This window comes from Grampus griseus, assembly GCF_964374135.1.
Source record: "Grampus griseus genome assembly, chromosome: 1".
Lineage (NCBI taxonomy): Eukaryota > Metazoa > Chordata > Mammalia > Artiodactyla > Delphinidae > Grampus > Grampus griseus.
In genome coordinates this window covers 42,575,179-42,588,114 of record NC_139017.1, presented here as the reverse complement: position 1 = coordinate 42,588,114, position 12,936 = coordinate 42,575,179, and the positions used below count along the sequence as shown (strand labels likewise).

General features: G+C 37.7%; 1 protein-coding gene across 7 annotated transcripts in view; it reads left to right on the top strand.

The window, feature by feature from the left end:
- The window catches only part of RCOR3 (REST corepressor 3), a 50,959-nt gene that overhangs the window by 17,487 nt on the left and 20,536 nt on the right, over positions 1–12,936 (top strand). For all 7 annotated transcript variants that reach the window (XR_014296495.1, XM_082650863.1, XM_082650862.1 and 4 more), the window contains one exon: positions 7,964–8,182. Coding sequence is in view for 6 of the 7 variants with exons in the window: in XM_082650863.1 (XP_082506989.1) it covers positions 7,964–8,182 (219 nt within the window). In the remaining variant the exon portion in view is untranslated. The remainder of the gene's footprint in view (positions 1–7,963; positions 8,183–12,936) is intronic.

Sequence of the window (12,936 nt, the reverse complement as noted above, 5' to 3'; positions counted from 1 at the left end):
TCACTTTCTACTTCATGGAGAAAATATCAAGCAGGAACACCCTTAAATTCCAGCCCTTCCTCTGTGCTACCATACTAGCCTTTTTATCTGAGTATATTTACACTTAGGATGTTATACTAAAATTATTGTCTTTTGCCCACTAAGCTGTGAACTCTTTGAAGTCAGGCCCTCAGTAACACTGGAACATCTGGTATCCCCTAGCACTTCACATAGTACTCATTGTCCACTTCCTTGCTGGTACTTGATAGGATCAGATTTTTAAAATGTCACAAATTCAGTAATATGAAATTACTGAAAGAACAGTCTGAGCTGAATGCCTCTCTCATTCAAGATAGGCCCCTCCCCTTGTTCTGTATAATTTCACTGCTTGTTTGACCTATCTTATCCCTTCATATTGCCTCTAGGACCTTCTGTTTGCCATACTTTCAACCTTTTCATTGCAGCCCAGAAGTAAGCTCCAGTCTTTCGTTTAAAAGCATGACTATCTCCCAACCAGTCTAGAAAGAATTATCCTCCTTAGCATGACTTCACTTGAGTTTGCTTCAGTCAGACTTCTGTCCCTTTACTTCACTGAAACTGCTGATAGGTCAACAGTGACCTCCTAACTGCCACATCCGAGGACTGGTTTCTCAGTGTACTCTCCTTGTGCTTCCTGTATTATTTCAAGTTATTGACCCCTCCCTTCTTCTGAAAATCTCTTTTTGAGTTTTCTAACACCATTCTCTGATTCCTGTCTACCTTTTTAACCACTGTGTCTCAGTTTTAGTGACTTCTTTTTCTCAATTACTCTGTTCATTTTGTCATTACCGTTTTTAATTCTCTCTCTCAAATAACTGTAAATTTTGTTCTTTTCTCTTTGGTCTTTCTAGGTGACTGCTTTTTTTAGGTTCTCATCTCTTCTCTGAATTACTGACATTTTCTGTCTTATCTTAATTTACCTTATCTCCATGCCTCCAGACTCTGCACCACACCTTCCAAGTCCATTCTTCACCCTGCTGCCAAAGCAATCTTTTTAAAACCAAATTTACTGTTTGCAGCCCTTCCGTGGCTTTGTCCATAGGATAAAACGGTCTTTCTAGTTAGGCATTCCCTGCCCCACCCCACTTATTTCACATTCCTAAGAGAGTTTCAGGTAAGTGTTTTAGTTCCCCCAGCCTTTGTTCTTTGTTGGTCCATTTTTTTTCTAGAATTTCCTTTCTTCTCAAATCTGCCAGGCAAATTCCTCATAACTCTGCAACATGTAGCTTGTCTGTGAACTCTCCTGTGCCTTATGTTGAATTGACCACCTCCTTAGTTTTCTTTAAATCCATTGCAGTACTCATTGAGCTAAGTGGTACTTGTTTACATCTGGTTTCCCCTCACCTGCCTACCTATCCCTGGGTGGTAAGCTCTTAAAGAGCAAGAATTGTGTCTTAACTACAGGGCCTGGTAGATAGTAGGCTTTCAGTCAAATTTATTTTAACAGATGAGAATATATGTCATGAATTCTTAATTACTGTACAAATATGAGAGATTAGGGATTTGGGTTTAGTTATGTAGGAAATGTATGTATGTGGAATACTGTTTTTTCCAACTATGTGAGATGGTACTTACACATTTGGTCTTTTGTTGGCCCGTGATCTCATCCTGTTAGCAAATGTAGTGAGGGGAGTAAAAGTTAAAAAGTGTTAAAAACATACTGCAAGGTTGTGGTCCGAGGCTCGTACTGTTTGTCAGCAGCTTCATTCATTTCTCTGTTCTTTCACAGATGATAGGGACACCACTCAGGGAATGATACTGTATCATTGCCTTTAACACATCTTTATAGCTGCTTCTGCATGTTGTTGACACATTATATGGAAAGGTTTTTATTTTTAACTTTTAAAAATTATGAACTATACATACCATAGACTATGTACAATTTAAAGAATAATAATAAAACAAACACCAGTGTGTCCATGACTGAGCTCAAGAAACAGAAGTCCTTTGTGTATATTTTCCTTATTGCACCCCTCCCTTCTTTCCAGTGGGAACATCTATCCTGAAATTTATCAATTATTCACTCCCTTTTTTATAGTTTTATCACAAAGTTATGTATCTCTGAGCAACTCACATTTAGTTTTGTACATTTCAGACTTGATTTAAATGGAACCATATTGTATGTGTTCAGCTACCCGCATTTTTTTGTTGCTGTCCAACATGTTTTTGCAGTTCATTTTCATTGCTGTATTACAGTGTTCCCTTGCATGCATATGCTACAACTTAGCCACTCTCTAATTAATGGACATCATTTGTAGCTTTTTATTATTATGAACAATACTGATAAGAACATACCCTGGATACATATATATCAGAGTTCCTTTGGGACAGTGGTTCTCAGCTAGGTTTAGTATTACTCACATAAAGGGCATTTAAAAATTATGAATGTGTTTTTGGTTGATGGGCACCACTGGCATATAATGGGAAAGGGATGCCAGCTCTCCTGAAATGCACAGCACAGATTGTTCCACCAAAATGCCAGCAGTGACTTAGTGAGTAATAATACCCTAGGATTGTTTGGAGTGGAATTACTGTATTTTAGGGTATAACCATGTTTAACTTTCCTAGGTAATGGCAAATCATTTTCTACATTTGATGTACTTCTGTTGGGCTATGAGAGTACTCATTATCCAGTTCCTTGCCAATACTTTATGTGGTAAGACTTTCAAGATGTTAGAAATCTGATAACCTGAAATGGTATCTCATTGTGTTCTCAATTCATTCATGAGATTACTAATAAGGCTGATTATTTTTCCATCTGTTGTCTATTATTGTGTCTTTTTTTAATGCTTATTTGTGTTTGTTTTTTATCTATTGGTTTGGTTTTGTCTTTTTCTTAAAGACAATGTATAAAATTTTTAAGTTTTAAAGTTTTGTTTTTTACATTTAAGTCCTTGATCTTTCAGTAATTAGGTTTTGTTTATGTTGTGAGATAGAGACCCGTTTTTATTTATTTGTTTTCCAATATGGAAGCGAGTTCATTTCTTTCAACTGGTCTGCCATGTCAACTTCATCATAGATGAGGTTTCTATATATGTATGGCTCTCTAGTCTGCTTCTCTTGTCAGTTATATATCCCTTGTCAGTCACACAATGTCTTGATTACTATAACTTTATAATAAGTCTTGATAGCTGCTAGGATGAGTCCCATTACTTGGTAGTGCTTCTAAAGGTGAAAGTCCTTGGCTATTTTTGGACTTTTGCTCTCAAACTTCAAAGTAGGAAAGTGCTACTTGATGTTCCGTTGAATCTACATATAAACTGGAGAGAAATGAAATCTTTAATTGTTTGTAGATTAGTTTGCATTTCCTATATAGAGGTTTATATTATCTGAAAATAACAGCAGTTTTATTTCTTTTCAGTCCTTATAATACCTTTTATTTCTTCCCTTACTGAACTGGTTAGAATCACCAGTATAATGTTGAATGAAGTTATGATAGCAAATATTTTTATCTTATTCCTGACTTTAGAGAGAATGATTTTTATGTTTCAGCATCAAGTAGGATGTTATTAAAGGTTTTTGACTTGCTCACATGACTGGTAGTTGATATACTAGCTGTTAGCTAGCATTCCTCTCTAGCCTGGTGGTCCCTTAGTAATTTGGTTTCTGACCATGGCTGGTTGCCTCCAAAGTAATCATCCCCAAATCTACTGCATTCTGTTGGTTTTAAGTGAGTTACTAAAGTTGGTCCAGAATCAAGGAGAATGGGAGAGAGTCCCACTTCTCAGTGGTTGGAATGTTGAAGAATTTGAGGATATGTTTTAAAACCTCCAAGTCTAGAATGTCGAATTTTCATGAATGTTTTTCCATGTGTGCTTGAGAGTAATACATACTCTAATTATTGGTTACAGGTTTTTTATGTGTCTTAATTGAAGCTTGTCAGTTATATGCTTGAAATCAATATTCTGTTACTGCTTGCCTACTTGCTAGGGTTGTTTCAGTGGGTGTTTATGTGCTTATCTGATGGATTATTGAGAAATAATACTTTTTATATTTTGAAACTATTGTTATTAGGTGTATAGAAATTGTTTTATCTTGTTAAATTGAACCTTTTATCAATATGTAATGACCCTTTCATCTCTTTTGATGTCTTCTACTTTTCAAGATTATTTTGTCTGATATAACTCTTATCACCTTTCTTTTGTTAAGTGTTTGCCTGGTATATCTTTTTTTTTTTTTTTTTTTTTTTTTTTTTGCGGTACATGGGCCTCTCACTGTTGCGGGCTCTCCCGTTGCGGAGCACAGGCTCCGGACGCACAGGCTCAGCGGCCATGGCTTACGGGCCCAGCCGCTCCGCTGCCTGTGGGATCCTCCAGGACTGGGGCACGAACCCGTGTCCCCTGCATCGGCAGGTGGACTCCCAACCACTGCGCCACCAGGGAAGCCCTGCCTGGTATATCTTTATTGCTTATTTTCAACATTTCTGTGTCCTCACATTTTAAGTATGTGTCTTACAGGAGCATATAGGTTGGGTTTTATATTTTATCTAGAGAGTTTAGCTCCTATATACCAGTCATGATCATTGATATTTGTATTTTTGTTCTTTCTTATTTTTACCTTCTATTTGACTTGCTTTTTCTGGTTTTCTTTCCCCTCCTTTATGGCCTTCTTTTTGGATTAAGAATCCATCTCTTGTTTGATTTTTTTTTTTAACTGTCTACTAGTTTGGAATGTTTCTATATTTCTATTCTTACTGTGTATTCTGAAAATTTTATCCTGCATATTTAACTTAAAGCCTAATATTGGTGTTTTTTTTTTTTTTTTTTTTTTTTTTTTTTTTGCGGTACGTGGGCCTCTCACTGCTGTGGCCTCTCCCGTTGCGGAGCACAGGCTCCGGACACGCAGGCTCAGTGGCCATGGCTCACAGGCCCAGCCGCTCCGCGGCATGTGGGATCTTCCAGGACCGGGGCACGAACCCGCGTCCCCTGCATCAGCAGGCGGACTCTCAACCACTGCGCCACCAGGGAAGCCCCTAATATTGGTGTTTTTAATGGGATTCTAATTAATATAAGACCCTTAGGCTGCTTTGACTTCAACCACTATCCTCTTGATTTATATGCTATTTTTGCCAAGTTTTACTTACATCTTATTTTTTAAAGTATCTCATATTAAACACATAGTCGGGGTTAGTTTAGATTTACTCACATGCTTAAAATTAATTTTGCTTATCATTCTTTCTTGAATCTTAGAACTTTCTTTGAAAATAATTTTTCTTTTTTCTAAAGTGTATCTTTTACAGGTTAATTTAGTGAGAGTCTATTATTATAAACACAGTCAGTTTTGGAATGTCCAAAATGTCCTTCCTTGTTCTTGAACACTTAGTTTTGCTGGGGTTAGACTCCTAGGTTGACGGATATTATTTGAAGATATTATTCTACTGCTTTCTGATTTCTGTCATTGCTTTAGAGAAGTCTGCTGTCAGGCTAGTTACCATTCCTTTGGAGGTAATTTAGCTTTTCTCTTTGTCTGCTTTTATGATCTCTTCTTTGTCTTTAGTGTTCTGTAGTTTCATTTTAATGTATCTGGGTATGGATTTCTTTTTTTAAACTTGCTTCGGATTCATTTGTACTTTCTGAATCCTGTCTTAAGTTCTGTAAAATTCTCATTTGTTGTCTCTTTGAATATAGATTCTCCCTCATTCTCTCTATTCTTTCTTTTGGGAATTCTTTTAGAAATGTAATGGACTTTTCACATGTCTCTTAACCACTCATATTTTCCATCCTTTTGTCTTTCCATACTTCTGTACTATGTTTTGGGCATTTTTCTCATATGTGCATTTGAAGTTACTAATTTTCTTTTGAGCTCTGTCTGATCGGCTAAGTAACCCATCCATTGAGTTTCTAATCTTATTTATAATATTTTTTATTTCTAGGTGTTCTATTTGGTTCTTTTGCATATCTGCTTGGTCAGTTTTGATAGACTCACTTCTTATAAGAATATTCCATATTTTCAGTTCTTTTATTTCTTTGTACACATATAACACATGTATTGTATTCTCTTTACCTAGTAATTGTAATATTTGTCATCTTTGCAGATATAATTCTATTGTTTGCTCTCTGCTGTGTTTCACTCATGAGGCTTGTTTGGCACTCTGTGGTTGTGAGCTCATTTTCCTTGGAACATATTTGTTGAAAATTTTTGAGACCTGGTTTTACAGTGCATTCTTCTGAGGATAGTTTCCCTTTACTTCTGCTAACTGTCTGAAGGCCCTACCAACCTGAGACACTTCAGAGTACATTTTCGACTTGGAGTTTTTCAGGCCAGACATTCCTGTAAATTTAGTCCCCAAACCTGCCTGAATATAGGCCTGTGGTTAGGGATTCTTAGGGAAGACTTTTTGGTTTCTTTCCTTTCCTTTCGGCCAAAGATGAATTAGGCATGACTTTCTTTAATCATCTTCTCCCTCTGCAGGGCAGGGGCACTTTTCCTACTTTGCACAATGATGGAGTCCCCTTCCAGAGTTCTGGCTTTATCTCCTGTGCCCTGCACCTGTTGTCCATTGAAGCCTAGGCAAATGTCAGCTCCTGCATCCTTGCTTATCCCTCTGGTTTCCTGCTTTCTCATCATTTCTGGTCTCTGAGGGATTTCCTCACCTCTCTGCCAGCTCAGAAATTAATTTAAAAGATTTAAAAAATATGTTTGATCTAGGGACTTCCCTAGTGGCACGGTGGTTAAATATCCACCTGCCAATGCAGGGGACACGGGTTCGAGCCCTGGTCCAGGAAGATCCCACATGCCACGGAGCAACCAAGCCCATGCGCCACAACTGCTGCGCCTGCGCTCTAGAGCCCATGAGCCATAAGTACTGAGCTTGTGCACCACAACTACTGAAGCCCTCGTGCCTAGAGCCCGTGCTCCGTAACAAGAGAAGCCACCACAATGAGAAGCCCATGCACCACAACAAAGAGTAGCCCCCATTCACCGCAACTAGAGAAAGCCCGCACGCAACAAAAACCCAATGCAGCCAAAAATAAATAAATTTATTTTTTAAAAAAATACTTGATCTAGCAATTGTAGAAGTGCTATACTGGGAGGAGTTTCCCTGAACATCAAATCTGCCATGTGTTGCTTTGAGTTGCATTTTAAGCAACAAGGTGGATTATACTTCACTATACAATTATTTTGTGACTTTTCTTGGAGTTTCTTTTCTAAAGAATTGGATTATTAAGTCTATTCAGTGAAATAACCTTCAGCCTAATGGACACAAGTTTCTAATGGATTCCTGTCTCAGAAGCACAGAATAACATTGTATTTTTACATCACACTTTAAGAATATTGTAAGTAATAATGAAATCCTCCTTAAGAGTTCATGGTGATCATTGTTAGAACTTTTCTATCCTCTTCCAAAATGCAAATTTGAACTTTATTTTATTCACAGATAAATAGACTTGGAGTTTAGAAATGTTGTTAGGATTAAAATAATCCTGTGCCCTTTTTAATTTTTAGAAGGCATAGTTCTCTTTCACCAACACTAAAGTGAGAATGAGATGTTATCTCTTTTTTACCAGTTGTCTAATTTGCCACTTGTCATGATTCCTAATTTGCCCCTTTTTTTTACTTTCTTTAAAACTTTGCACTTAATAAGTTATAGCTTCCCCCTCCCCTTTATTGCTGAGGGAAAATATATCCCATCTTGAAATCTTGAAGCAAACAGAAATAGTTTAGAGTCCACCTTATTTTTTCATTTGTTCATAGTCCTCTAGGCATAGAAACCAAACATTTTATTGAGTGGATTAATCAAAGATACGTTATGGTATATGCTCATTTCCTCCTAATTGATGAGTTGTTGTGTGTGTGTGAATTTGGACTCGTATGTAATATAATTGGTTAGAAGTATTTTGTAGGTGTACTTAGTGTAACAGATGCTTCTACTAGTAATAGACTGTTTTCAGTTTATACATTTGTAAAAACCAAATGACCTATTATTCTGTCTTTATTCTTCCAGGGTAATACTGACCAACCTGTCCAAACTAGCAAGATTGGACTTGGGAGGAGAGAATATCAGAGTTTACAACACCGCCATCATTCTCAGCGTTCTAAGTGCCGTCCACCTAAGGGCATGTATTTAACCCAGGAAGATGTGGTAGCTGTTTCCTGTAGCCCCAATGCAGCCAACACCATCCTGAGGCAACTGGACATGGAGTTGATCTCTTTAAAACGTCAGGTATTTTATAAAAATCATATTTTCGATGATTCTATCTATTTTGCTTATATACTTTTATCTCCGTAAACTCAAGTTTTTTTGCAGATTTTCTCAGCCACCCGTTTACATAAGTTTTGTTTTTTTATTTACCTTGTTTCCAAGTTATAAGATGCCTCTGTCTTTCTAGATTTGAATCCCAGCATTGCTGCCTGTTAGCTTTGTGATGTTGGGAAATACTAGTCTCTATAAGCTTCAATTTTTTATTTATAAAATTGGGCGTAATGATCATACTTCTCTCACAGGTTGTTGGGAATCATTTGAGATAATACATGTAGATTGTTCAGCAGTGTTTGGCACATTTTGAATGCTCAGTGAATAATGGCTGCCCTCTTCATTATTATCATTATCACCAGTAGTAGTAGCAGCAATATTATTTAAAAGTATCATTATCATAATCAGGTAGTGGTTAAGTTAGGTTTTAGAGTCAGTGATCCTATGTTCTAACCCTAGCTACACTGTCTACTTCCTGCGCAACCATAGAGGAGCTTGTTTAACTTCTCTCAACTTCAGTTTTCCCATCTCAAAATGAGGATAGTAATATTTTTGCTTGGGGGGAATTAAACAAGATAGTATATGGTAAGTCCTTAAAACATTACTGCCTTGCACATAATATGTACTCAATTAATGGTTGTTATTAGGACTCCGGTCTTTCTCAGTCATGTTTTCCTTTATTTATTTGTTTGTTTCTCTTGTTTTAGGTACTCTTCTAAGTCTGTACTTTCTTGCTCTAAATTAACCAGCCTTACACTATTTGCCAGAGACTTCTGAGTCTACTTCTCAAGCTGTGGCTTTTCTCCCAAGCTCTGTAGCTACATTTCCAGCTACGAGCTAGACATCTCATCTAACCCCCAAAAGATTTCTTTCTGTGTTCCTTGTCTGTTGAAGCATCTGAATCATCCTTGACTCATCCCTTGCCTTTATCACTCCCTCAACACACACAAACATAAGTGGTAAGTTATGTGAGTTTCATCTCTGAAATTTCCTTTAAATCAATCCCCTTATTTTTAATCTCATCCCTACTACCCTTGTTCAGGCCCTTATCACCTCTTATCTGACAATCCCTGTCTTGTTGATTCTCCTTGCTGTCCATCTCTCTTCAGCTCTATGTTACACATTGTTATCAGTGTTATCCTTTTAAAATTCTGGTATAATCCAGATGACTCATCTTAAAACTCTTCATTAATTTCCACTTGCCTTTAGCAGGTTACAGCAGAGCTAGGCAGGAATTTATAGGAAGGTCATGTTAAGAAATTTAAAATTCATCATGAGTTAGAAAACCACTGAAGGATTTAAAAGAGGTATAACATGGTCATATTTACGTTTTTCAGCTTTATCTCTTCGTATTTTTTTTCCAGTAGTTGCTCTAGGGATTATAATATGCATCCTTAGCTTACAGTGTCATTCTCGCTTAGATATTACAATGTGCATCCTTAGAGTTAATATTATACCACTTCACATATAATGTAAGAACCTTGCCAACAGGGTAGTATGGACCAAGATAGTTTTTCTCTATACCAAACATTCAAATTTCTCTATCCCTTGACCCTGGTTACTCACCCAAACTGCTTTTATATTTCTCTTTTCTTCTCCAGCAAACTTCCTGAATAAATATCTATCACATTAGCTTACCCTGCTTTCTTACCACTTATTCTCAGAGGCTTCCCAATCTAATTTCTGCCCTACATCCCATCGCAATTCTGCCACTGAAAAAGCTATCTTAAGATTGTTTATGAACAAGTTGCCAGGTCTAATGCCCTCTTCTTGGTTCTTATCTCTTTTGACAACCACTTCTTCCTTCTTAGAATTCCTTTGTTTTGACTTATATGACCCTGGACTCTCAAGTATATATATAGTATATATTTGATTGAATGCTTTGCCTTTAGTCGAACCATACTTGTGTGCAAGACTCCCATCTTCCAACCCACAGCACTCCTTCTCTTTAGAGAACTTCTGAAACACTTTGCCTGTGATATTTTTAAAGTGCGCAGAATTTTTTTTTTTTGCAGTACACGGGCCTCTCACTGTTGTGGCCTCTCCCGTTGTGGAGCACAGGCTCCGGACGCGCAGACCCAGCAGCCATGGCTCTCGGGCCCAGCCGCTCCGCAGCATGTGGGATCTTCCCGGACCGGGGCACGAACCCGCGTCCCCTGCAACAGCAGGCGGACTCTCAACCACTGCGCCACCAGGGAAGCCCTCGCAGAATTCTTTTAAGTAATGAAGGAATAAAATGTACTCAGTCACCTGTAATCATACTTAATCCTCAACACTACTACTTCACTACTACCTCACTTAACACTATTTTTATTGATTTTTTAAATTAATTTATTTTTTTAATTTATTATTTTTGGCTGTGTTGGGTCTTCGTTGCTGCACACAGACTTTCTGTAGTTGCAGCGAGCGGGGACTACTCTTCATTGCGGTGTGTGGGCTTCTCACTGCGGTGGCTTCTCTTGTTGCAGAGCACGGGCCCTAGAGCGCGCAGGCTTCAGTAGATGCGGTGTGTGGGCTCAGTAGTTGTGGTTCATGGGCTCTAGAGTGCAGGCTCAGTAGTTGTGGCACACGGGCTTAGTTGCACCGCAGCATGTGGAATCTTCCTGGACCAGGGCTCAAACCCGTGTCCCCTGCATTGGCAGGCGGATTCTCAACCACTGCACCACCAGGGAAGTCCTATTGATTTTTACAAAGGAACTTTTTTAAAGCTTTAAGTTCCTTTCTTGGATATTCGTTTGATGTGTAACATAGTAAAGATTTGCACTCTTGGATTTGCAAATTCTACCACTTTTATATCCCAGACGCATCTCATAAGCAGTGTCCAGACTGAATTCTTCCGTGCCCACAAGGTATCTGTTCCTCTTTTTGCATTCCCTGTCTGGGTGAATAGCACCACGTACACTCAGTTACTCAAACCAGTGACCAAAGAGTTATCCTTGATTACTCCCCCTCCCTAATTCTCCACAATCAGTTGTTTACAAAGACGTCTTAATTTTGTTTCCAGGTTATTCCTCAACCCATCTCTGTGCACGACAGCCACCGCCACCCCTTCATTTCTGCTGTTTAAATCGAAGTCCTCAACGTTTCTCATTCGGATTGTTACATTAACTTCTATCTTCTTCACCCCATTCTGTTCTCCAGATTACTACTGGAATTGTCGTTATAAAAGTGAAATATGGTTGTGTTGCTCCCTTGCTTAAGGTTTCCTTCAATCTTTAGGCAAGATTCAAATTCTTTGGTCTGGCCCCAGCCTAACTGCTTGCTGCTGCTTTAGGGCTGTCATGTCTTTCTAATGCTATTCTGCCTGGAAGACATTCCTTCCCCACAATCCTGTCTACCGGCTTCATTGTTATTAATCCATTAAAACTCAATTTAGGTGTGATCTCCTCTGGAAAACCTTCCCTAATCTTCCCCATGATCCACACCTGCTAACACATGCAAACACACTCTCTTCTTTCTCTCTCCAAGACTACGTTAGGTGTTTTAGCACTTATCATACTTTTATATTTATTTATCTCCCCACTAATCTATGAAATCCCTAAAAACTGAGACTTCACATTTTATCTCTTTATATCTATCTAACATGGCTGATCAATTAACTTCATTTGAACCAACCTAGATTTATACATTTTAGCTTTGTTTTTAAGATCTCAGGTGAAAAAAAATTTTGCGCATCACTTTATAAATATCAGATTGTCCATACCGGAAAAACAAAAATAGAAAAAAAATAAACAAATGAACAAACAAAAAATCCTAACCCTTAATATTCTAGGTAGAGATTAACTAAATTGCTAGTGGAATAGTAGTTTCAAACTTGGCATGGTTCAAAATCAGGTTCTACCTCCTATTTCTATAGCCTTGGGAGTTTCTTAATTTCTCTGTACCTTACCTTCCTCATCATTAAATTGTTACAATAGAAATAGTCAGTTCTGCTATAATGCTTGTTTTGAAAACATGAATTTTTTCCAACACAGTTGATATACTAGGGAACAGTTTGAACATAATGTGACTTTTGCATTTGCTTACATGTGATTTTTGTTAGGGAAAAACTACATCTTGCTGAGTACATGCCCACACACTTCAGATGTATACCAGCTACCTCCATTCACTGTGTGTTATGTGCCATCCACATCCACATCTGCTGTTAAAACTTTTAATCTGTTTTCAAATAACCCTTCTTCAACCACTTCCCAATGACTCACAAATTGCAGTTATTTTGACACCCACTTACGTAAGCAACCTTTTAAGGTAAAGTATCATCTTTATTGTAACGCTTGTGAATTTCTTTATTATTTGAATGTATAAAAACTATGCTATCATTTTTATTAGGTGTCTGTCTTACGTGTCACTGATGAAGTTTTGGAGTGTTGTGTCCCAAGCTCCTTTTCCCCATAAGCCCTGTGGTTTTTATTGTGCAGTTTTGCCTAGTACCGTGGCTTTTGAGAATGCATATGTCAGGTTATAACAGAACTGATTGTACTTACTTCACAGAGTAGTTATGAGAATTAAGTGATTTATTACATATGATGCACTGGCAATGATGCTTCACATAATAAACACCTAATAAATATTATCCACTGTCATCATTACTATTCTTATTAGAATAATTGTTATTTGACCAAAGCATTATGGTCATGAGAAATATTGGTGGAATTTAATCCCTATATATACCAGTTGTCTTGGATTATAAGAGACATTGTTACAGATATTCAAACACTATCATT